The 24,272-nt window shown below is 40.6% G+C and overlaps 1 protein-coding gene across 2 annotated transcripts in view; it reads right to left on the bottom strand.

The window, feature by feature from the left end:
• Window positions 1-24,272, bottom strand: part of COL4A2 (collagen type IV alpha 2 chain) — a 144,714-nt gene that overhangs the window by 98,459 nt on the left and 21,983 nt on the right. For both annotated transcript variants that reach the window (XM_030445796.1, XM_030445803.1), the window contains exon 4: window positions 2,180-2,260. In XM_030445796.1, coding sequence (XP_030301656.1) covers window positions 2,180-2,260 — 81 coding nt within the window. The remainder of the gene's footprint in view (window positions 1-2,179; window positions 2,261-24,272) is intronic.

The following is a 24,272-nucleotide window of genomic DNA, read 5'->3' on the forward strand; positions in this document are numbered from 1 at the left end:
GGCAAGGCTGACAGATGTCTGCAGACCCTCGGGAGCACTGTTCCCACCTGAGTTCCAGATGCCCTGCAAGTGACAGCTCTGTTGCACCCAAGGCAGGGAGTCAGGAGCAGGATCTGACAGGCTCTTCCAGGCACTCTTACAAGTGCAAACACGCAATACGTCTATTGTGCATGTAATGAGTCACCTCTCACAGAAATGTGTGTCATGCCAGATCTACAGAGGTTTTGGGAAAATAAATATTCCCGTTGAGGATTAGCATGAGACCAGAAGCTATGCCAGACTTCACTAGCCTCTAAAGGCCAATTCTGCTCCTTAAACCAGATGTTTAATAGAGGTTGTGACATCCAAAGAGACCGGTGGACACGAAACACACGCAGTGTATGCTGACTCAGAAGGAGGCATATAATTTCAGAGCATTAAACTATTATTTTTGTAAGTGTTATAAAATTATTTATCTCACTTTCTCCAATGCTCCTTCACATCTTGCACAATTACCCACGTTAGCAAAATATAATTTATGTTTTGCAATGTTCTCCTCTCTTTTTTAGTGTATATTCAAAGGGAAGCCAGTGTTATTAGTTACTGGGGTTACTTGGTTCCCTGAGACAAATAAAAGAGAATGGAGAGGGAGTACATAATACTTGCCCTTAACTCCCAGTCTTGACACTAAGCAAGTCACAGGGAGCCTCTTATTGCTGGCACCTGCCTGATTTTCTACTTTGGTAATTTAACATTTTCAGCTTTTCTAACCTATTCAACTACTTTTGTTCAGCTACCTCTTTTCTCTTCCAGACACGGCAACTTGAAATTAAGGGTTATTCAGTCAACTAGGAAAGTGAAAAATATTTCAGTCACAAAAGTTGGTATTTTTTTGACAATCCCTTTTTAGTGGAGGACAAATACATCCATGATTTGCATTTAAAAGCTAAAAAAAAAAAAGAACACTGAAAAAAGACACACTAATATCATACTTGAAGCCATTTCATAAAGCATCAGTTTTTGAATTTCAGTATCCTTGGAGGGAAATGGCAGGAGGCACTCACCCAACTTCATGTGCTGGATGATGAGGGGAAGGCAATAACAGCTGGAAGGAGTCTCACCAGAAGCTGTGTCTTGGGTGAGGGCTTGTTTGTCCTCAGCTTCATTAGTTTGCCATTGGTTTATTGTAATGGAAAGCAGACCATAAGAAGATCATGGTCATGGGACGGTAGTATAACAATTACAGTCCTCATGGCATAGTAACACCAGGATCATCTGACTGCCACAGAGACATCAGGACTACTGCTGTAAACAAGAGTGTTCCTTGCCTCCCACCTACACTGGGAGTTTCCTGTCACCTCTTCCTCTGCTCAGACATGGAGTCAAGCTTGAGGAATGTGATGGGTATGGGAACTGATAGCCCACTGTGTGGAAGGGAGATAGAACTAAGAATATTTTTGAGGTTTCTGATAGCAGAAAGAGCATATGACCTGCTGTCACATCTCTTGCCTGACCTATTCTTAGAGATGGGTGGATGGAAAAGGCTGAGTCACTGTCTCAGCTGCAGAAAACCAAGCTGCAGGAGCCTGCCAACCAGGGCTCCAAGCCATCAGGATAGGAACTGCCCTGTTTCTCAGAGCTCTTTGCAGCAGGTGGCTAATCCCCTCCACCCTTTCTCCCTTCCTCTGCCTCATTCTGCACTATTTCCCAAAACAAAGAAGAGAGTGTCAGCAACAACCTAATGCCAGAAGTCCCAAGCAGTTCCCTTCCAGCTGGGATTTCAGGTTTTCCAGGCCTGGATCCTTTCTGCTTTAATGGAAATCACAGGCACGGTGTATCTATTAATCAGATACCATTTTGTTATACTTCAAGAACATTACTGAGTGATTTTATCCACATTCATTTAGCACTGTCACACAATCCAGTGATGCTCCAGCACATTGTGTCCCTAAAGTTCTGATCTGAAAAGCTCATCATGGCTGTCAGGTTCCTTGGCCTTGATCTTTGAGAGAAGAATCTGTTGTATTTCATATCAAGGTATTTATTCCAATCTAGATGTTGTTAAGGAAGTAAGATGAAACAACAGTAACTTTTTTCTGGAAAAGAGGAATTGTTTGAATACTTTTAGCAGTCTGATGCAAGTTCACCAGTGTTGAACTGGTACCATCAAGAACATTTTACATGAAAAAATGTTACTTACACGACTTCCTTTTTCAGGGAAACACTGACATCCTCCGCTGCAGTCTCTTCCTCCACATGGTCCTGTGTAACTCTTTTTACCCTGCAAACCAGGACACATAGAAAATGAATTGTTAAAAGGTATCACCTAAAATACCTGTTACAGCACAATAAGCTTTGATTAACATGCTTGCTGGGAACTTGGTCAAGCAAAGATGTGGATCAGATCAATGATTTCCAGTTGAAATATCCTTCATCTATGCTAGAAGAAGCCGTGAGTGACTTTCCAGTTCTTGGAGATCAGCATCAAGAAATATAATGCTATTCTATTAATTTCCTTCCACATTTTCAAAACATTGCAGCTCCATCTCACACATCTCTCTGACACATGCAACAGGTATCATATCACAGAATTGCAGCTGCTTGGATTCTTCAGGGCTAAGTCCTAGGTCACAATACAGCACATCCCTCTATGCATGCTCTAAATTGTTGATATATTTTAAAGTATTTATGGGTGGATATAAAGGAAGCTGTAGGTATCATGTTCAAAATCATAAGCCAAACTCCTGCCCTATCTTAAATGGTTGCTTATTCTGGAGGCACCTAAAACTTGCCAGAAACCAACCACTGTGACCTAGAAGTCAGACCTAGATTAAACATATGGCTGTAGTTACATTTCTCCTGCCTGTCCAGAACTACCTTGGAGTGGACTGCAAATATATGGATCACAAAATATGCAATACTCCATGCAAATCCTTGGGTGGAATTGAAGAGGCAGGCCAGCTCAGATTACCCCTAGCACACACTGCCTGCATGATGTGCATCAGCCACAGTCACTCTTGCTCAGAAACCTGAACAGCACAGATGCTGTGCATGCTGTGGTGTGACTTTTATAACTGTAACTTAATAATTAGGAATACTGTGAAGAACAGCCTGAGGCCCACCTAAGCCCAGGGTTTTGAACCCCTGGGAGCACCCCAGCAGCTTAGGTGTTATTCTGGGAAAAGAGGAAGGGATTTCTAGTCACTATTTATGAACCTGGTTTGTCCCACAGCAAATAATCAATAGAGCTAGAAGAAAAAGGGAGAAAGACGAGTATCTAGTGGACAGAGGAAGGATATCTTGGTGTCAGAGCCCCTCATTCCACACAACCACCAATTTTCACATGCACTGCTTCTTATATAAAACCTCAATGTAGCCCAATTGCATGGTACAGAGCCAGGCCCCATGTCACTTGCTCCCCTCCTGTCTGCAAGAACCCTAAATCCTTCATTCTGCTGTGTCAGGGGCAAATGTCCCTAGACCCTTCCTGCCTCCTTCATAGCTTGAGCCTGTCATCTCTTGGAAGGGAGATGAGAGGGGTATAAACAAGCTCTCCAAACAAGCTGGGTACTCTGAACTTGCATGATGTTGCTAAAAAAGGTGGTGATGCTGCCATTCCTGCCTTGAGTGCTGACTCAAGGAGCTAAAGTACAGTGAAGGACCAACACTGCCATGCTTAGCATTTCTCATGTCGATCTAAGCAAACCCCTACTCAACACTTGGGGTTGTTGGGTCACATTGAGAAATGGATCCATTTCTACCATTGGACTGCTCAGAACCTGAAAACACAGCTCCAGGCTTTGGATTCCTCCCTGGGGACCAAATGAGTAAAAGGTAGAGAGCAGGTACAAGGCATTGCCTAAGTCATCCTTTGGTCATATTTGTACAACAGGCTTTTAATCTTTTAACAAGAAGAAATACAAAGCTCCCAAAACAAGTTCTGAAGCTTCATATCTGTATTGTAACAAATATATTTTCATATATATTTTCATACTTTTGTTTTAGCTTTCTACTTAATTCACATATTTAATGAAACAAATAGACTTTTAAGAGTGACAAATCAGGTCCACAGAACAGAAAACATGCCCCAAGCTATCTAAAGGTCAGGTGTTTGATTCAGGAAATTATTTCATGGATGTTAACAGTGCTCTACATGACGAACTTTGCTTTATGTCTGGGCTATTGTTTAGAGAAAATAATAATCCAAGACATTTTTATAAAGTCCAGCAGCTTGCTCATATTGGCCCATCTTTCAGCTGAATGTTTGGATGGTCACAAATCCTATTAAACTATCTGCAGTTAAAATGTGCACCTCTGACTCAGTATTCTTCATATTACAGTTTCCTTCTCAATTCCTTAATTTTCAGTAAAGAACAGTTCTATTAATTTTTATGGATGCCATGCTGTTGTATGGCCTGTGCAGGCACATTCCTCAGCAGTATGCTCAAGATATAAGCATAATGATGCTCATTAAGGAGCAGTGTACTAGGTAGTGCAGCCACCAATAAGAATCATCTCTGAAATTTTTGAGAATTGTTTTGGTGAGAGCTGTAAATAATAGTATATCTGGGCTTACCAGTAACAGACTGACAGATATATTAATTTTATCATGTGAGTTTTCAATTATGCCTACTGAGAAAACAACAAGGAGAACAATAAGTTTGTTTCTTTTTTAATTAGTTGTGTGGCTCTGAATTTGTTAAACTGTTGCTAAGGAGAAAATAAGAGTATGAACCAGAATTATGCACTTTTTTTTTTTTTTTTTTTTAAAGGAGGCTGCTAATACTTATTTCAACTGGAAGAAGTTCAAGGTCTATTGTTTGTGTACCATCCACCATCCAACATTTTAATTTGCATGCTGTAACAATACCAGCAACTAATGCAGGGAAACAATTGTTTTCTTCCACAATTTTAGGAAGCTTTTTTTTTAAATTATTATTATTTTCTCATTTTATGTCCTTTTATGCACACAGATTCTTCAGATAATGAAGAAAAAAATCTGGAGGAATTCACCAGAGGTAGGGAACACATAATGGAAAAACACTTGAGACAAGCATTTGATATATCGCTGAATCACAAAATGTCAGGGGTTGGAAGGGACCTCTGAAGATCATCTGGATTACACTTGCCCACTCCTCATTGCTTAATTTCCACTTCTTTGCTTTTTGACTGGTAGTGGGAGGACTCTGGGAACTGCCAGTCACCTGTAGCATTTTCTACTTTTTTATATATGACCATTTTTAATTCCCTGAAGGTGGATCATTGCTCTGTTAATTTGGCATTATTGGTAAACTACAGTATAAAACATTGTGGCTTAAAAGATTTTAATTTTAAGAAACAGATCTGTTAAGAATCCTCGTAAAGTGTTGTCAAAAACAATTATACACATGGGCACGCAACTGAGATGAAGGGAAATCAAAGGGGCATGTGTCAGCCAGTAATTAGAATGCAATAAGCCCAGTTTGAAATTTAATAGTTTTAAAGTACTACAAGTATTGAATACCTGAGGATAACAGATCTCTTGAAATATAACACCAATTGTGACATCCAAATGCAGTTGTCTTGATCTCATATGGGTGCCTTTTGGGCAGTGAGGAGAACAGTCCATCATAGGACACAATTCACCCCATCCTGACACTGATCAGCTGCATCTCTCCCAGAAAGTGCCTACTGCTCTCTCCGAACTGTACAGGGGGGTGGAAGTGACTACCTTACATGGACACATGTCTAAGAACAAGGAGATTAATCTTCTGATTTACTCAATATGCAGCTCAATCGAGAAAACTGTTTGCAAAATGAGATTCTAGCATCTGTGCAACCAAACTGGAAAAGCATCAACACCCACAACGCTCAAATTGTCTACTGGAAAAACCTTCAATTCCAAGTCTTGCTTATGTTCTGGACAACCCCAAATTCCATTAATTGCTAAAAAGACCAGAGTCTAGGCAGAGACTACAAATGGGATTTATATAATCTAATTTTAGATTTCTGTGGAATAGGCAGAACATTTGTCTGCTACCATGGACCACAGAATCTCATCAGAACGAGTTCAGACATCTGAGATAAATCCCGTTCTAGAAGGGTAAAGAGATTAGAAATGTATCCCAATGTATTTTAATCCCTAATTGAGATTTGTCTATGGCACAGGTGTACAGCTCACACAGGTAAGATGAAGTGTCCAAATCCCAATCTCAAAGCTAGCCGTGGCCTTTGGTGGGAACACCAAGCATGATGAAAACTATCTAACAGTAGATATAAAGTGCAAACACAAAACAGGTTGTCTCCACTGGAAGATATCACAGGTCACTCCACCAAAGAAAATAGATATCACAGGTCACTCCTGAAAGACTTGCACACAACAGCCCAGCAGTAAGCCCAGTCTCTTAGGAAATGGGAGACCTAATTGTAGCTCTCTGATGGAGAAAATCAAATATGCACCTGCCCTGGAAACGCTGTAACAGCAGGCTGTGAACTAGGCTGGAATTGATGGAGAAAGGGAATGTAGAAAGCAATAAACTGAAAGGCAAAAGAGGCACTTTTCCAACTCTTTGTTGGGTCACTGTGCTGGAATGGAATGATGGTTCAAGGAACATGAACACTACTTAAACACAAGCAAGAGAAGAAGTAAGCAAAGAAGCCAGCGTTCTGCTTCTGACTTAAATGCAGGTTCTTTCAGACCAATTAAAACCAAACCAAACCAAAAAAACAACCCAGAAACATATATGCCATTATCTCTAAGCTTTCCTGAATATTAATTTTGTATTATTACTAATCTTGCATAATCGTTATCTCTGCGTGCCCATTCAAGTACCTTCACTTCAAGGGTTGGTACTCTGACAAAGAACAAAGGCAAACAGAGAGCAAACCTCAAAGTACAGTTCTATGAGTACAGAAGGATTAGGAAATATAGGCCATTTCCTTACATGCAGCTCAAAAAGAAGTTATGGAAATTATAACAAAAATATTGCAACCTGGAATCAAAAGACTCTGCCCCTACCAACATTTTCTTAGATAAAACTTTGAAGTGGTGCATAAACACCTGCCCTGACAAGCTCCATTCTGGCCTCTCCATCTACAAGCAGCAGCCCCTCTGAGCTGGCTAAGGTTCACCAAGAGATGTTTTAGGAGATCTGGCAGCTTGCTGAAAAGCTTAACTATGACTGAGAGTGATGACATACAATATGCTTCTGCAGTGTGACAATCAGGAGCATATTTGGATGCTTCACGAGAGGCTTCAGCCTGGAGGTCCCATGGGGACTTCCTAGCAATGCCTGTCTGGCAGCTCTCTCTGTCACTGCTGGGGAGACCAGCCCAGCCCACACCTCCAGGATGGACCTCTGCTTCCATGTTTGATTTTCAGCTGTCAAAACTCACATTACCTTCAGATTTGGTTTTTAAGGCTCCGACTTTGAAGTGTTAATTTTCCAATTCTTTCAAAAGAAAGAAGAAAAAAATGAAGTAGGAGCATGATAGGGTACTCCTTCCATTGATGAATGAGGCAGAGAGGAACTTCATTGGTTTCAAACATAACCACACAGTTGTCTTTGCTCAAACCCAGCATTTTACTCCTTAAAGAATCAAAAACATTTGTTGCCTGGATGCCAAACATATTTCTCTAGAAACATGTATAAACAGCCACTCAAAACAAGGATGGAGAATGCTGAGAGATGTGGAGGCCTGTATCCAAGCATCAGGCTTGGTCTTGAAAACACTCTGTCCCCAGAGTTACAATGCCAAAGAAGGAACCAGCCATCTGAAACCCTCTGTTTGCAACCCAGTAGCTACAAGTGCACCAGACAGTGAGACCACTGTGAAGACCTTCATTGGCAAGAGAAAGGGAGAGATAAATTGGCACATTCAGAGAGGAAGGAAAAGATGTGGGTGTGGAACCTCTGAGAATATTTGAATGGGAGCCAGAACCTTTTCTAGACTGGATACATGGCAACTGGAATAATTTAGTGCATGACCTCAATATCATATGAATGTTTACACTTCCCACCAAGAGTAGGGGGAACCATGTATTTACACATCCTTCAATGAGAAAAAAAGTGGAGGAGGAAACTGATCCCAGGAGGAACATGAAGAGCCTCATCACCAGCCATATGAAGAAAACTGGTCTCATGACAAACGCCTAATGTAGTCTTCCCAATGCAACAGGAACAGCAATGCTCATGGAAAACAATTATGAATTACTGATCAGTGCAGAGTTACAAATGCCACCTCTCTCTTATGGTGCAGATAGAGAGCCAACTGGAAGGCAGGTCTGCAAGCAGCCTGCTTCGATTCTGAGTCCTGAGAGGCATGGGAATGTAAGCAGAGAAGGAGTATCCAAAAGCATCGCTGCTCCCAGGAGCTGGGATGACTGCGCTTGATGTTTGGGGTGAAGGAAGGAAGAAGGGCAGAAGAATACAAAGCCTCTGATGCTGAGAAGGCCCCAACAAATGGAAACTTTTCTTCTCAAGTGTGCCTCGGCAAGCATGTTGAAGTCAGCAATGGGAAACATGAATTTTGTACCTCTCAGAAGTGAAGCTATAAAGGACTTTCCTCTTATGGGCTCGCTTGTGGCTCTTGATTATATGAACTTTCTGGCAAGCGGCCTTGATTTGAAGGCTGCATAGTTTCATTTCAAAGTGAAACTTCACAGCTCTACATGTTCCCTTATTTGAGGTGCTATTTACCATCGCTTCTTCAAATTAAAAAGTTCTCTTGTCACAGTCTTGAGACACTGCCTTTGTAACTGCACAAGTCAGACATGATACAGTATGAACCTACCCTTCACGTTTTCACAAAAGCATTTCTAATTTTGTGGCTTTCATCCAAACACATATTTACCCAGCAAACCAGATGGAATCCAGAAGGAGCTGCTGTGATATAGCAGGCATTTAAAAAAAAAAAAAAAAAAAAAAAAGGTCTTTAAGAGGCTCAGCCAGAGACTAAATCTTAAAAGCTGCCTAAATATACAGTACAGATATTTGAATAACTGTTCAGGGGTCTTGTCCACTTGCCCAATATGAGGTTGTTTGCAAACAGTACACTTCTGAGCAAGCAAGTATGCTGTGACATAGTTTTCTGTCAAGAAGTCAGTGAATGGAGGTATCATATTTTACAGGTAATGAAACACGATTCAACTACCTTTTGCCTTTTTTCACTCACAGAGAGGATTATGTGTTATCCTAAGAAAGGGACTAGAGCACAATATGGGAAAAGCCAGTTAAAACATTTTAAAACCCCGAACAATGAAACATAGTCACCATTACAGAAAAGTTTATCACTGTTGCTTATTTTTTAAGAATTAATCATGTCATGGATCCGAGACTCCTAAAAAGCAGATGCTGTTCTTTGCATGAATGTGCTCCAGTTCTCTGGAGCTAGTGAAGGAGGGTTAAAAGATGCAGAGGGCTTTTCCTAGAACAAACCTGCATCCAGAGGAGGAAGAGCAATGTCCTCTGGCTCTTTCCTATTTGAGACAAACTTAGGTACCTAAAGGAATGACAATTTTTGTCTTTATCATGCAATAAGGTTTGAACCTGGGCTAGCAAGAGAGGTGATGATGCAGGCAAACTAAGCTCTGTTTGAAGTGTGCAGCCATGGTTGAAGGTATCTCTTTTGTCTTACAAAGGGGCAAACATTACATGGTCATCAGCTGACACCTATGGCCCACCAGTGATTACCAGTCTAGGAAGAGTCTGAAGATGGAAATGTATTAATAAAGGTGAGAAAAGGTACATCCATTAATTATAACTACTTGTTAAGTCAAGCCCACTGTCTTCCCTGATTATTTTGAGAACTAAGACACCTGATGAATATATAGATGCCTAAATTTAGGTGACTTCAAAGACACTGACTTTGTTCAATATGGGAATTCCTAGCTAAATCTGAGAGAATGGCAGAAGATGCAGAAGTAGCTGAAAGAAAAATCTGGGTTGGTAAGTTAAAATTTCTTTGATGGATTGTTAGTCTTGATTTCATCTTTGTAAATGCATGCTTTTAGACATGCATATAATTTTAGTCTCTTATCTTTCCTTATGAGATAACAGAATATCATCTAGCATCCAACACAGCCTTCCTCATCTAAAAGAATGGTGGCTTTTAGAGTAAGAGTGCTGGGACTGCATAAGATGAGCCCTTATTTCCAACATCCCATGCCTAGAAATTAAGTCTATCTCAGTCTATCTCCACAGAAGCTACTTAGAGTGTTTTAAAAAGTAGTATTCCAGGAGTCAAAAGAAGTGTTTTCTAGCTATCAGTGATGAAGAAAGCTCTCTGACTTGGCAAAGTAGATGTAATAACTTGTTAGGGAGTCTGTCATGACAAGATACATGGAAAGGCATATTTTGTTTCTTTGCTTCCCCTTTAATATTTTATTTTATTATTTTACTTTTATGCAAACCACTGTGCATTTTGTATTATGACCTTCACAAGTGTAAAGGCTTAATCAAAGCATAAGTTCATGGACAGTGTAATCACCCCAGTTACACTGCACAGTGGTCAAAAATATTTTCTGTAAAGGAATTAGGGTAAAGACACTGTCAGCCCTTAATCTGAATTTGGCTTTTGTCCAATATTTTACAATACTGAAATAAAATCCTCCTTTCCATCCCTAAGAACAGAAAGGCATTTGTTCATATACTGGTAGCGTAATAATGAAACACAGCATCCACTCATTAAAGTAGCAATTTCTATATTTAACTACTTTTAGTTTCCGAGTCTAGTCATTTTCAGTTCTGGAAAGACATCCAAATAATGATATCATTTGCTTCAAACAATAGAAAGTCTGGATTCTATTCTATATAAGGAGATTTTTTTTTTGGTCTATTTATAAACCACGCCAGTTATTTGACCTGTCTAGTTTACTCACCTACGTAAATTGGCAGACTCAGGAAACTCCTTAAGAACATATTATTCTTAGTGATTGGTAAACCCTAAAAGATGGTAAATTATACTTCATGTCCGCATCCAGTAATGCTCAAAGCTCATCTGCACCTACTATACTAAAAACAAACCAACCTGCCAGTGTAGAAAATGTTTTTCAACTGGCAGAAATGAAATTGCATTAGTCCTGCTTGTGGGGTAGGGACTGACAGAAACCAGCCAGACAGCTGTCTGCATGGCTGTATGGTCTGTATCTGTGCAGTGCAGTGCAGTGGTGCCAGGGTTTCCCAAAATGCAAGCATAACCACCACCGAGGTTGTATTCCAGTTTCATGATTTCTTCAGTTTAAAATGCTTGATTGTGTATGAACTGCGTTTATAAACTGAATTAGTTAGTTTTCCTCTGAAAGAAGAATAGCTGTTTACAGCTGTAACCTGCTGACCTGGTTCTTATGCATTCAGAGATTCTGGGAGGGTTTGTTTTTTTGTCCTTGGGACAATTTTTAACAGACTTTTTTTTTTTTTTTTTAATCCTGTTCTGCCTGCAGAATCAAATATAGCAGAGAGACAAAGAGAGATGAATTGAAGTTCCTGCAAGATGATTTACTAAATTGCAATTAGAAATATACACCAAGAACTGGATGCATGGAGCTACCATGGAGAGCTTGATTTGAAAGGAATGGATTTGCACAGGTTTATCAGTGATGGCACAGATTTACTGACAGGCATTGCTTTTATCACACACACTTATGGGTAAGTCTAGGCCAGTGTAACAACTCCTACAGCTCTGGCTCAGTTTTCATAGTTGGCTGTTGGACAAATGACTGTACTGGAAATAATAAATGTGGAAATTTGCTACGTAATTTTTCAGAACTGCTTCTTGGGACTGGACTAGTATTTACTTAGAAGTAAGAAGAATGGATAAGAGATTTGCAATCTGGAAAAAGAACTGCATTTGATGTTGAAAGTGTTTACTGCTAACTGCTTGGTCAGATACAACACCCACCATTTCCTTTCTATTGCAGTCAAGAAAAAGCCCATGAGAACTAACTTTCTTACTGACCCAATTCACTTTTCTGTGCAGATTTCAAAACTTAGCCTCCTCCCCAAACTTTCTCCTCTCTGCTCTGCATTGGTAAGTGTTGCTGCTGGCAAAAGCTTTGGGTAAAGCAGACTGCTACAGGGGGCACAACAGACAAAGGTGGGATATTAGAGGATCTGATGTATCAGGACTATCTGCAAACCTCTGTGAAAGTTTTGCTCTTTACAAGAGGGGGAAGGCAGGCAATGTAAAACACAGAAGTGTTCAGAAAAAAGATTGATTTCTTCCTGGTGGATATAAAAGCTGACAGTCAACTATTTGTGATAATCTCCTTTCTCATATACTTTTGGACAGCAAAATGTCTTAACAGATTTTCTCAATAGAGAAAAGAAGGGACCTGCAAAAGCTCCTTTTAAATTTTTTCATTTTTTGTTTTGCAAACAAGATGTCCCAAAGAGCATAAGAAACATATGAAAAATGCAAACAGGATATTTTCCCCTCCAAAAACTTACAAGATACATTTCAATTCCCACCTCTGCCAAAAAGCTATTTTAGTTGCTTACCTACTCAGGTGACAAAATCTCTAGTGTTTATTTTGGCTATCTGTAATCTGTATATGTCAAAATCTGCAACCTGGAAATTCCAAGTTAATTTCTCCTTGATACCAGAAAATAAATAACAGACATATTTTTCCTTTGGCTATTTTTTTGTCCTCCACATCCACTTCTACATTAATTGCATGGGAGTGGTGGCAAGGATTTTTATGGGGGCAGGTTCAGTTTCTTTCAAACTACCAACCTGACAACACAAGAACATTACATCAGCCACAAGGTGAAACTTGGCTCACAAGGTAGTGTAAAATGTAAACTTACCCAGTAGCCAGAAAAAAGGGCTCATCTTTCCCATATGTAACACTGACTTGTGACTTACAACCTGCTTTGGTTCAGATCAGCAGCTGGGCTGACTTCTGCAATGTTGCAGAACTGAACTGAATGCACTTTCCCAGAGCTGCAGGATGAGTCACAGGTTCAGCCTGATTTAGGACCCAAGACCTTCCTGCCTTCCAGTCCATTTCCCTAACCAACAGACAAACACTGTCTGCATTGATGCAATAAGTCTTGAGACTCAGTCTCCACACCAAAAATGCTCTTATCACAGTACAAACAACTAACATGCTGAGATTATAAACAACCAAATATCAAGCTTCTTTACACTGGCTTAAATGATGTCATTTGGCTTCTTTCTCACATCCTTTTTTTCATTATATACTTGTCTTTTTTCAAATAGATCCACAACAATCCAGAAATGTTTGTGCCTTGGCAGTAAGGAGTAGAAAATAGACAAGAATAAAGTAAGGAATACATCAGTAGCTGACTGTATCAGAAACGAGATGAGCTTGACTCTTAGAAGAGGTAGAACAGATTCCCTAGTGCTCATCAAACTCCAAGGTATTAGCAACTGGGCACTGATGCTTTATTCAGAACCTCTTTCCTGTATCAGCTGTACATACCACCTAACTCAAGAAGAGAAGCTCTCAACTAGAAATCCAGGAGAGGCAACCAGCAGACTGGATGTATGTATTCATCTCTGCCATAAGCAGCTTTCTCTGAATCTCCTCACAGGGGATGTCAGATCAAAATGCTGCTTTGAGACAGAATGACCAAAGCCTGAGATGGGATCTTAGAAATACTTTATCAATAATAGTGTGAAAATAATCTGGGACTGAAATTATCATTTCCTCCTTCCAGAGGAGAGCAAGAAGGCTGGTGAAGGGACTAGGGAGAAAGTCTTCTAAGGAGAGGCTGAGGGAGATGGGGTTGCTCAGCCCGGAGGAGACTCAGGGGGGACCTTATCACTCTCTACAACTACTTGAAGGGAGGTTGTGCTCAGGTGGGGATCAGGATCTTCTCCCAGGCAACCAGTAACAGGACCAGAGGGCATGGCGTGAAGCTGTGCTAGGGGAGGTTTAGGTTGGATATCAGAAAGCACTTCCTCATGGAAATGGGGATCAGGCAAAGGAACAGACTGCCCAGGGAAGTGGTAGAGTCATCATTCCTGGAGATGTTTAAGGAAAGGCTGGATCTGCCATGGTCAAGCTGATGTAGTGGTGTTAGGTCATAGGCTGGACTTGATATCTTAGAGGTCTTTTCCAGACTCAGTAATTCTGTGATTCTGTGTTAAAACGTCACAATATTGCTGAAAAAAAAATCCATGTTCTATGTCCTTGCTTGCCTCCCTGTAACTTCACGTAAGATCATATCTTACAGATTCATAAAATTACAGAATCATTAAGATTGGAAAAGACCTTTAAGATCATCATGTCCAACTGTCAATGTAACACTACCATGCCCACTAAACCATGTCCTGAAGTGCCACATCTACACATTTTTTTTAACACTTTCAGGGATGATGACTCCCCTGCTTCTCTTTCATCCTCTTCCCATGCCTGATAACTCTCACTTTCCATAAAGAAATTTTTCCGAATAACCAACTTAACCTCCCCTGCTGCAACTTGAGGCTATTTCCTCCCATCTGATCACTGGTTAACATGGGAGAAGAAATCATCCCCCACCTCACTACAAGCTCCTTTCAGGTAGTTGTAGAGTGCAATAAGGTTTCCCCTCAATCTCCTGTTCTTAAAATGAAACAATCTTAATTTCTTCAGCTGCCCCTTGCAAGACTTGTGCTCCAGACCCTTCATGCCTCTGTTTCATGCCTCTGCTTGGAACAGATCTCCAGATTAGTGACCAGGAATGAGACTGCCAATTTCTCAAGCAGGTACCATGTTATCAGGGCACTGATCAGGCCTCTCTAAGCTCTGACACATAAAAACTCAGTGGCTTTTACCTGACTTCAGCAAGACTCTGCTAAACTCCAAAGCCTGATAGAGGAAACAGCTCCCCACATGTAGACAGAGGAATTGGGACTCTGGTGAATCATTATCATAGGTATGGTGCAATCATTGGCAAGACTGTTTCCCTGGGGGTTCTTTGCTCTCCCACACAAAGCCACAGGTTCATTTTCAGGCATCAAAAAGTAACAGAACATCACTTATTTGTCTTCTCTTTCTTTTCCCTATCACTGGGAAGCCAATATCTATGTCATATTTAGTGAGCAGGATAGATCTCAGTAACTTTCTGGAAGAATATTGCTGTTTCCCCTCCTAGCAAAATTGTCTCTCACCACTTACTTTTATAAAAGAGACACTTGCATTGCTGAAAGCACAATAAAAGAGCTTCATTGCTGCCTCTTCAACAGATCTCTGTGTTCTTTTTTTCCAGACTCTAATAAATTATTCCAGTTGATCTTTTTAATGGATAAGTAAAATACTGACAGTACTGGCACATTGGATCGGTAATGAGATTTTGATTCCTATCCCACTGTCAGCAGCAGCAGTTGCTCACAGATGGATTTCACCAAGCATGAATTACAGGTACTAGACACCCACTACTGAGCACCTGCAAGCTATATAACTAGAACCTTATTGCTCTGTCTAATGAGATGAGCATCAGCCCCCAGAAAATTCCTACTCTCTGTTTATACTGCTGGGTTTGTAATCTCTTCCCTTGTATCCTGAAAGGTAAGAAGAGGGTTTCCCTAGCTGTCAAATCCTGGAACCTGTTTAACTGAATTGGAAAGATGTTAAAATAAGCCTTGGAGGCATTTGCTCCAGACCTCATCCTCTTTATTTCCTTAGTGTGTACTTACACACACTCAAGTGTAATTTGTTTTCCAGCTGTGAAGTATAATAGTTTTTCTTCTGGCTCTTTTTCCTTTTCTGCTTCTTCTGATGAACAGGTTCATGGGCTCCACTCAGGCAACTGCTTCTCAGTAGCAGAAGATCCCAGATCAGCTTTGTTTCAATTTCAGTTTTGCTGCTGAAGTACAAATCTTTTAGCACAGTTGGACCACTTTTCTCTACAACTTCCTGCTTTCATAACACCAACTATTCACACAGTCTAATTGGAATATTTATTCTGAAGTTCTTATTTCTGATAAACCAAATGTAATACTTCCGTTTCCCCAGACTTTTTTGAGTGGTGCCCATTACCCTCCTAATGCATACACGTGCTCTGTCCTTCTCTTTGTACTCTGTGTAGGTCACCAGATCATTTGGAGAACTCCCTTGAGTAGATAACAGTCACATTAACATTAACCCTTATTTTGAGGAATTAGTGATTCCTGCTGTGCACTTTTAGACAGAACACTGGCTTCAGTAGCTCCAGAGACTGCTTCCTCCTACTGGTGTTTGTGTGCTTCTGTATTATATGTGAGCCAAATTTTGGAGTCTAGATCAGCACTGCTGCAGCTAGGCAAGATAATAAGAATATTGGCATGACAAAAACAATCCTTGAAGACCTTGGTGTGTTAATATAATAGCCTTCCCTTCTGCTATTGACTAAGCAAGAGAAAGAGTATCTATATTAATTTCCTAGAAATTCTTCTCACTTTCCAAAGACCATGCTTCTTACCCATCTCCAAAAAGTATCTCCAAGCACAAACAGCTTGTAGGTTTGAACTCAGTTACTCCACTGAATCCAACCATATCCCTTAATCACAGAAACAGAGCCTCTTGTTGCAGACTGGAGAACTTTATCACCACCATAAAGCATGATGTTCTTGGCTGTGAATTCCTGCTACTATGTCATCTAGGATCCCATAGCAAATCAGAAAGTTTTTTTCTACTTGTGCTGGTTTTTTTATTATCTTTGAGTAACCAAGAAAACAGTAGTTCTTGTGTTTTCCTCATCAAGCTACAGTAATACTATAAAAATAATGTAAAAAGATAGTCTTAAAATCTCACAATAACAGAGGCCCTCATTCTCCACACAAATTTACTTAACTCCTATAAATCCAAATACCAGTATGCTAGTCTTTGTACAAACCCAAAACAAACATACCCATTACCCAGCACTGGCAATAGTCTAACACTCCTGTCATCTTTTTATAGCAACTGGGTAATTAGATGAAACACAGCTTATGTGACTGAAGACAACAGTTTATATCAGATACTAAAAGACTAATGGGATGTATTACACAAACAATTTTTGGTCTTGTATTTTAATCAGAAATATAAGTTACTAAACACTACAGTTTCCTATCCTTTTTTTTTTTCTTTTTTAACTCAGAGGGATTGCCATAGGGTGCTGACATGCTTTGCTGTGTCTGTTTTGCTAGGAATAGATGGCACAGCTGGCAAAAAGGAGGTTAACTTGCTTCTCATTTTGCCCCCCACCCTCACCACCCCCCATCCCAGGACGGTAGTGGGAAAAAAGGAATTGTTCTTCTAAATCGCACATCCGTCCCGTCTCCTCCTGGGAAGAGACAGCCATTTCTTATCTTGGCTGTTTTACATCACCAAAATGTGAAGGGGGAGTTTGAAGGAAGGAAATAAAGAAAAAGACAGAGACCTCTATGTTTCTGGGCATTGGAGGGAACTGCTGTCTTTGTACCAGAAGAATGGTGGGGTGATGGGTGGTGGTGGGAACAAGAATGCTGTAGGTAATGGGAAGGTAAAAAACCTTCACTGAGAAAGGAAGAAACTTTTTGGTGAAAAGGAGATCTGCTTTTAACACTTGTGACAAAGGCATTTAAAGAAATACCTTTACATTATTTGAGGCTGCAAACTTCTTGTCAATAGTGATTGTCCTCTGAGATCCTAAAGAAAAGATGTGGCATGCCTCAAAGACAGAAAGAAAAAACATTCTTTTTGAACTATTCTAGGACACACTCCCCTTGAAGTAGGGACTTATTACTAAATCTAGTATAAATAAATGCTATTTGGTAATATTTCAACAAGTGACAGCAGGGTCAATTTAGCCTTCCCTCTGGGGATCACAAATGAACACCTGAATTCTCTGAGAAGAGACAAATTATTTTTAATTATCTCATTTAGAAGAAGTTCTGTTTAAAGGACACAGACTTGAAATTCATGAGGCGCAAACTTCAAAAGATCCAGAGTTAAAGATAAGCACCCAAAGCAGAGAGTACTTATCTGAAGCTTATCTGAACTATCTGATGAACTGCAAAAGGGTACCAGAAATCCTGTACCAGGAGACATTCTGTGGTTATTTCAGAACTTCCTTTCAGGCTAGAAACTTGATCTGTTTGGTGGCAATTCCTCAACTCTGGACCTTGCGCAACACTTTCAACGTGGCAGGAGAACACGAAAAACAGAGACCTGCAACTTAAGAAACTACCATCATGAAAATGCTAACCAGGCACCACAGGAGTCAAAAACTCCTCATGCAGCAATGGGTGCCTAGACAAACATCCAGTTTCTCCTGTGAAAACAGATGGTCTGAAGAGCAGCCCTTTCCCAAGAATCCCAATGAATTACGAGTCTTCTCCACAGCCTAGAAAAGGAACCCCTTCTGTTGGCATCTGCCAGAGAGGGAAAGGAACAATGGACCAGGCTTTATCAGGCTTAATCAAACATTTATTTTCTAGCATTTTGGGCCTTTTCATTAAAAACCAGAGTTAAAAAGCACAGAAAACTATGCACAAACACGTTTGTGAAAACTTGGGTAACTCCCCTGGGCTAAACAGCGGTCCTAATAAACCGCTCTGGTTCTGAGAAGTGGAAAAATGCATCTATGTGGGGAAAAGGATTACAAGCAGATTATTTCTTCCTTTCTTTATTTTTTCCTTTAGGCAAGAAAGAAGACTTAATTCAGTAAGCCTGTTCTGCATGGCTGGGGCTCTGTGTGGATCCCTGCGCCGCTGCACTTTCTGTAAAGGACCACAAACACTACTGGGATGGCTGCATGGTCACTGGAGAGACCAGAGCAGGGAGTAGCCAGGAAGCTGGCTGCCGGCATGGCAGTCACAGCAAGCAGCAGCAGCAACTAATGGCAAAACCAGTGGCAGAGCTCAGTGTAGCAGAACACACGTGGGGATTAAAGCAGGAGCAGGGTTAGCTGCAGATGCTGCCCACCCCCTGCAGACCTGGGCACCAGGCTCTTGTGGGCTGGAGGGATGTGAGGGAACAGGGAAGCCACTGCAGCTGCCGCCTCCAGCTCCTGGAGGATGGTCCCATGCTGCCAAGGTACTCCATGATGGCAGTTCTGCCTCCTGCTGTGGATTACTAAGGTTTTCCAAAATGACGTATGATTAATTGGGAGGTAGAAAGAACAGGGAAGTGTAAAGATTTATTTATTTAGGCTCTTTCGTTTGATTCATTGTTCCTGTGGAGGGAAGTACTGCTCAATAAGAGAGCATAATTTAGATTGCCAGATTTCTGGGTGGAGGCTCAGACTGGTGCAGTTTGTTTGGCTCTGTGGGGTGGTTTTTTTTTTGTTTTTTGGTTTTTTTTTTGTAAGGAGAGCTAAAACTGATTCTGACCTATTATGCTTCTTGCCAGAGAAGTTTTTCATGTGAAATTCCCTGTTGGGTTAGACATTAATCTACCTGAACGATGTGGGCCGATATTGACCTCTAAAGAACCAATGCATACAAACATGTATCAAAGAATCATATCTAGAAGCACTGCTATCTCATACATAAATGGACATGATGAGGTATCATTCATCACTTAGATACCTCAACCAGGAAAAGCTGCTACCACATCCACATTGTCAAATTACCCTGTTGCCAGTGTTGTAGCTCTATGCAAAAAAAGACAAATTGGGACTGGCTCAGGATTTGCCTTTCTGGTTTTATCTATTATAGAAGCTTTTGTCCACAGAACATGGAACCCACAGATGGCTGGATTGAAGACATGGATGAAGATTCCTTAGACCCTTACAATTGGCTAGGTGACTAACAGGTTGCAACTAAGACAGCACTATGCAACACTGTCCATTACTTCATAATAATAAGCTTACTTGTAAATATTAGATGGGCCCCTCAGTTCAGGAAGGATATTGAGGTCCTGGAGCGGGTCCAAAGGAGGGCAACCAGGCTGGTGAAGGGATCCAGCACAAGTCCTGTGAGGAAGGGCTGAGGGAGCTGGGGCTGTTCAGCCTGGAGAAGAGGAGGCTCAGGGGAGACCTCATCACTCTCTACAACTCCCTGAAAGGAGGTTGGAGCTGGAGGGAGGTCGATCTCTTTTCCCAGGCAACTCTCAGCAAGGCAAGAGGGCATGGTCTTAAGTTGTGCCAGGGGAGGTTTAGGTTGGATATTAGAAAGAATTTCTTTACGAAGAGGGTGATCAGACATTGGAACGGGCTGCCCAGGGAAGTAGTGGATTCTCCGTCCCTGGAGACATTTAAAAAGAGACTGGATGTGGCACTCAGTGCCATGGTCTGGTAACTGCAACAGCAGTGGATCAAGGGTTAGACTTGATGATCTCTGAGGTTCCTTCCAACCCAGACGATTCCATCATTCTATGATTCTATGAAAATATTAAGCACATGCTTAGATATTACATGTTTTTAATTCAGTTTTTGGTTTTGAGAGAGACCATATGAACTATGCTAATTTCCTCTCCATATTAATTCAGATATGTTGCTGTTTAAAAAATCCTTTTCTGTGTTTTACTTTTGGGAAAGATACCTTGGTGAAAACTGAAAATCCAGAGGAATTTACTCTCTTTGGAGAGCTAACTGTCAAAACATGCAGAATTTTCTGCTTTCCCATAATAAAACTTCCTTGGCCTCCAACATCAGAACTATCCGTTCCTCCAAGTGGTGAACACAATAAAAAAATATTTATTGTCTAGGAAAGACATTGGCAGTGTTTTTCATACCATCTGCATTCTGACTCGGGGCCTCTGCAAGAGCTGAGTAAGGGTGCTGACTTGGATGACTTTCCAAAACTGGGCAAAGACTGCTTTACATGTCATGGGAGGTGAAGAGCCTGTGATGCAAACTGCTACTGACCCACACTCCACATCTGCAGCCTCCACACCCCGTTGCAGCTTTGATAAAAGCAACCTCCTTGCCTATATTTCTACAGCAGGTCCAAAAGCAGTGATTATTTCTGTTTTGCAGTGCTGTAACTGTGTTAGTGTGTCAGTCACACAGTTTCAGCCTAAGGGAACTCTGTTGCCATAACGCAGTACCTGTGGCATCTATTTTGTGGCACGGTTCAGCGGCAGAGCTCAGGACATGTAGTTTGCATTTGCTTGCTGCAGGGCAGATATGCACCCTCCCTAAATAACTCTAGCTGCAGACTGTACCATCTGAGGAACTGATCAAGATCAGTACTAGAAAACATTTTCATTATGCTGGTTTCTAACACCACACTACAGTTCTTCTGTAAGACTTAAGCTGAAAGTTCAAGATAGTGTCTAAAATGTATTTTTATGCTTTCTGCTACTGTTGTTTTTGCAAACCTTGGGCTCAAAAATAGCAAAAATTAACTGTGTGTGGTAAGAGACAGCAACAACAGTACCAAAACACATAAAAAAACAGCCTTTAATAAGCAAAGACAAAGTTGGGAAAGACTATTTATACTAGTATTAATTTTGATTTTTTAAAAAATTTGAACAAAAATATAAATTTTATGACAAAGAATATTTTTCACAACTTCAACTACATATTTCAGCTTTATACAGTCAGGCCAGAAAAAGTTAGATGACTGCAACATACTTTCTATGTAAATACAAAGTGTAGAGTATTTCGGTATCAATTTATTAATTTCTGCGAAAGAAGTAACTGTTTTCCAGATATTTCCCCCTGAACTTTATTAAACATGTTCGAAACACAGCTTGCTTTCTTTTAGATTAAAGTAGCACAAACCTTCAGGAAAATGGTAGTAATACAAAGGTCAGGAGACTTTCTTTCCTCTGCCTCCATACAGGCTCAGGGCGCCCATGCTTCGAGACTCCTCTGCCTCAGGAGCGCTTGCCCTACTCTGCTCTGCTCTGCTGGGGAGATCTGATAAGGCTGTGGGTTGGATTGACAGGGCTGCAGGTCATGAAAGCCAGCAAGGCTGTTCCAGCTGTCCCCCCAGTACAGCTGGAGCCTGCAGACATCACTGCTGCAGCACAGCATCAGATTGCTAATCAAAAGCATCAACAGAATATGAAGGGAAGTTTTGGTATCAAGCTGTCATCTGATCTCATGCAGGCTTCAGCCTTTCCTCTGTCTTGTTTCACTGAAATCCTTTCCTGCACTGACGATTGTTTTCTCCTGTCTCCTTGCTGTAGGAAAAGCTCCCTTTTAGAAACTGCTCCCTCTCTTTAGGACACAGCAACACCTCCCATGCAAGGAAAACAAGAGGTACTACAAGCAGTGTGTGCAGCAGGCTCCTGGCTAGGCATGCAGAAAAGAGAACATTCTTTCTTCACTTGCTTGCTCATTTGCAAAAGAGTGAATACTGCTGAGATCTCCTAAGCCTCTCTTATCTCTGTGACTGATCCTTGGTGAACAGCTGGCAGGAAAATGAACTTTCCAGGGTGGCTGAGTATAAAATAAATGTGGGTTGCCTGGACTCGAGAACAGCACCATTACCACTGATCTTGTTATGACAAAACAAGTTAGCATATTCATCATTCTTTACTTGATAAATGTAAGCAGACACAAGGGCTATGTAGGGACATAATATAATTTGCTTCCATTTCTCAAAAACAGCAAAGCTAAGTATCTTCTCTGTAAGTGCAGCATTTACTAAAATTAGAAAAACAAAGGCTGAAGAAAGGCTCCTCAGACTTAATTTTCTAATTCAATAATGGAAAGAAGGACTCCCTCCATCCTTCCTGTTCACCTACATGTCTCACTGTCAGCAGGTAGATGGAAAGAGAGTTGTGGTTAAGAAACAGGAATCTGAGTTACAGCCAAGTTAAAAAAAAAAAAAAGAAAAGGAAAGAAAGAGGAGCTATTGAACTAAAAGAAATTTATCTCCACTGTTAAAGTAGTATTACATAGGGTGGGTTCCTAGACTTGCTTGAATGATAGCAACAACTCTTGCCTTCACAGGTGGGGATATGTATCCTTTGAATTCACAAATTAATTTGAATTCAGCAGTTCAAACCTCGTCAATGACTTCTTTCATCCTCCTTTTCTATAGACTTGCTTCCAGCATCCTCAGATGGAGCTGCAAATATGGACTAGCTGCAGTATATCCATGATACAGGACAGCAGCAGATATGGGATTATTTTATTTTTTTTTTAGATTTTGCTTACATCCAGAGGGCAACTCAAATAAGCAGACCTTGAAGGCTGGCTCACATGTCCCACTTTCAAACAGTGTGCCTATATGGCTATTTTGTAAAATAGTCTGTGAATTACATGGGGGACTGCAGAAGAAAGAAAATGGAAGTTACGCCAATTTGGACTGAAAGACAACAGTTGCAAACATATGGCTCTTTACTGCAGCCCAAATCACAAAGCAGAGGTCAAACAAGCTTGTTCACAAGTTGATCTTTGGTATATGGAGTGAATTCCCTCGTGTTTCCCCATGAAGAGAAAATGTTCATCAGTGCTACTCCTGAGACCTGTGTATGGGAGAGCTTCTAGAATAGAGAAGGTAACTGAGAATATTCATGCTATATAACAGCCACGAAGATGAGGTAGTTGTAATGACAAGACTGGATTGGAGAAAAAAAAATGTGATGACTTGCAAAAGCACAACCAAGAAATCTAAAATCTCAAGGAACACACACACACAGAAAAGAAATACAATTTGACTGCTTCTCTGACTCTTCTAACTGCACTAAAAAAAAGTCACATAAACTAACTTCTGTACTGCTGTTTTTTCTAAAGAAGAAGTATGCAAAGTAGCTTTAAACTTCTATCTTATCTCTATGCTTGCGGTATATGGAATTTTCCAGAGGAATTTGTCTAGCAGATGTTTTTAACTACAGTTGGTTAAAAGCACGATGAAGCCCCAGCAGGGAAAATAAATAACAGTGTTGTGACACTAGGAACCCAGTTGTCGTTGTTACTGATGAAGAATGATAACTGTCTGCCCTGCGCAGGAGTGCTCTGGTGGTCTCAGTAGTATCTGGGATAGAGAAAAACAAGCTGGACCAAGTTGAGTGAAGCACAACTATTGCCTCATTTACCTGCAAATTCTAACAAGCCTTGATCACCAGTATTCAGTATCAGGTTTTTTGAACACTTGATGTGTATCTGAAAAATAAAATATCTTGAAAAAGAAACTGACTGTCAACCAACTGGAAACTAAGAATGATAGAATGGGTTGCTGAGACCTTTAAGATGGAAAGTATCTATCTTCTTCATAATTAAACTACTGAAGATACTCTAAAGGGACAAAGAGGAGGAAGAAGGAATTATACTCTTCCTACATATACTACATATACTCTTCCTACATTTCATGCTACCCATGCAGCCTGTCTCTTCCAGGCTGAGGAAGGAAAATGCCTAGAGGAAGAAGTGGGGACAAAATTCTGCAGGGAATTTTGTAAAAATTTCCTTCCTTTAGTTTTCTCATGGAAGGAGGTGACCTGAACTCCTGATGTTAAATAAATGTTC

The sequence above is a fragment of the Calypte anna genome, chromosome 1 (genome assembly GCF_003957555.1).
Source record: "Calypte anna isolate BGI_N300 chromosome 1, bCalAnn1_v1.p, whole genome shotgun sequence".
NCBI lineage: Eukaryota > Metazoa > Chordata > Aves > Apodiformes > Trochilidae > Calypte > Calypte anna.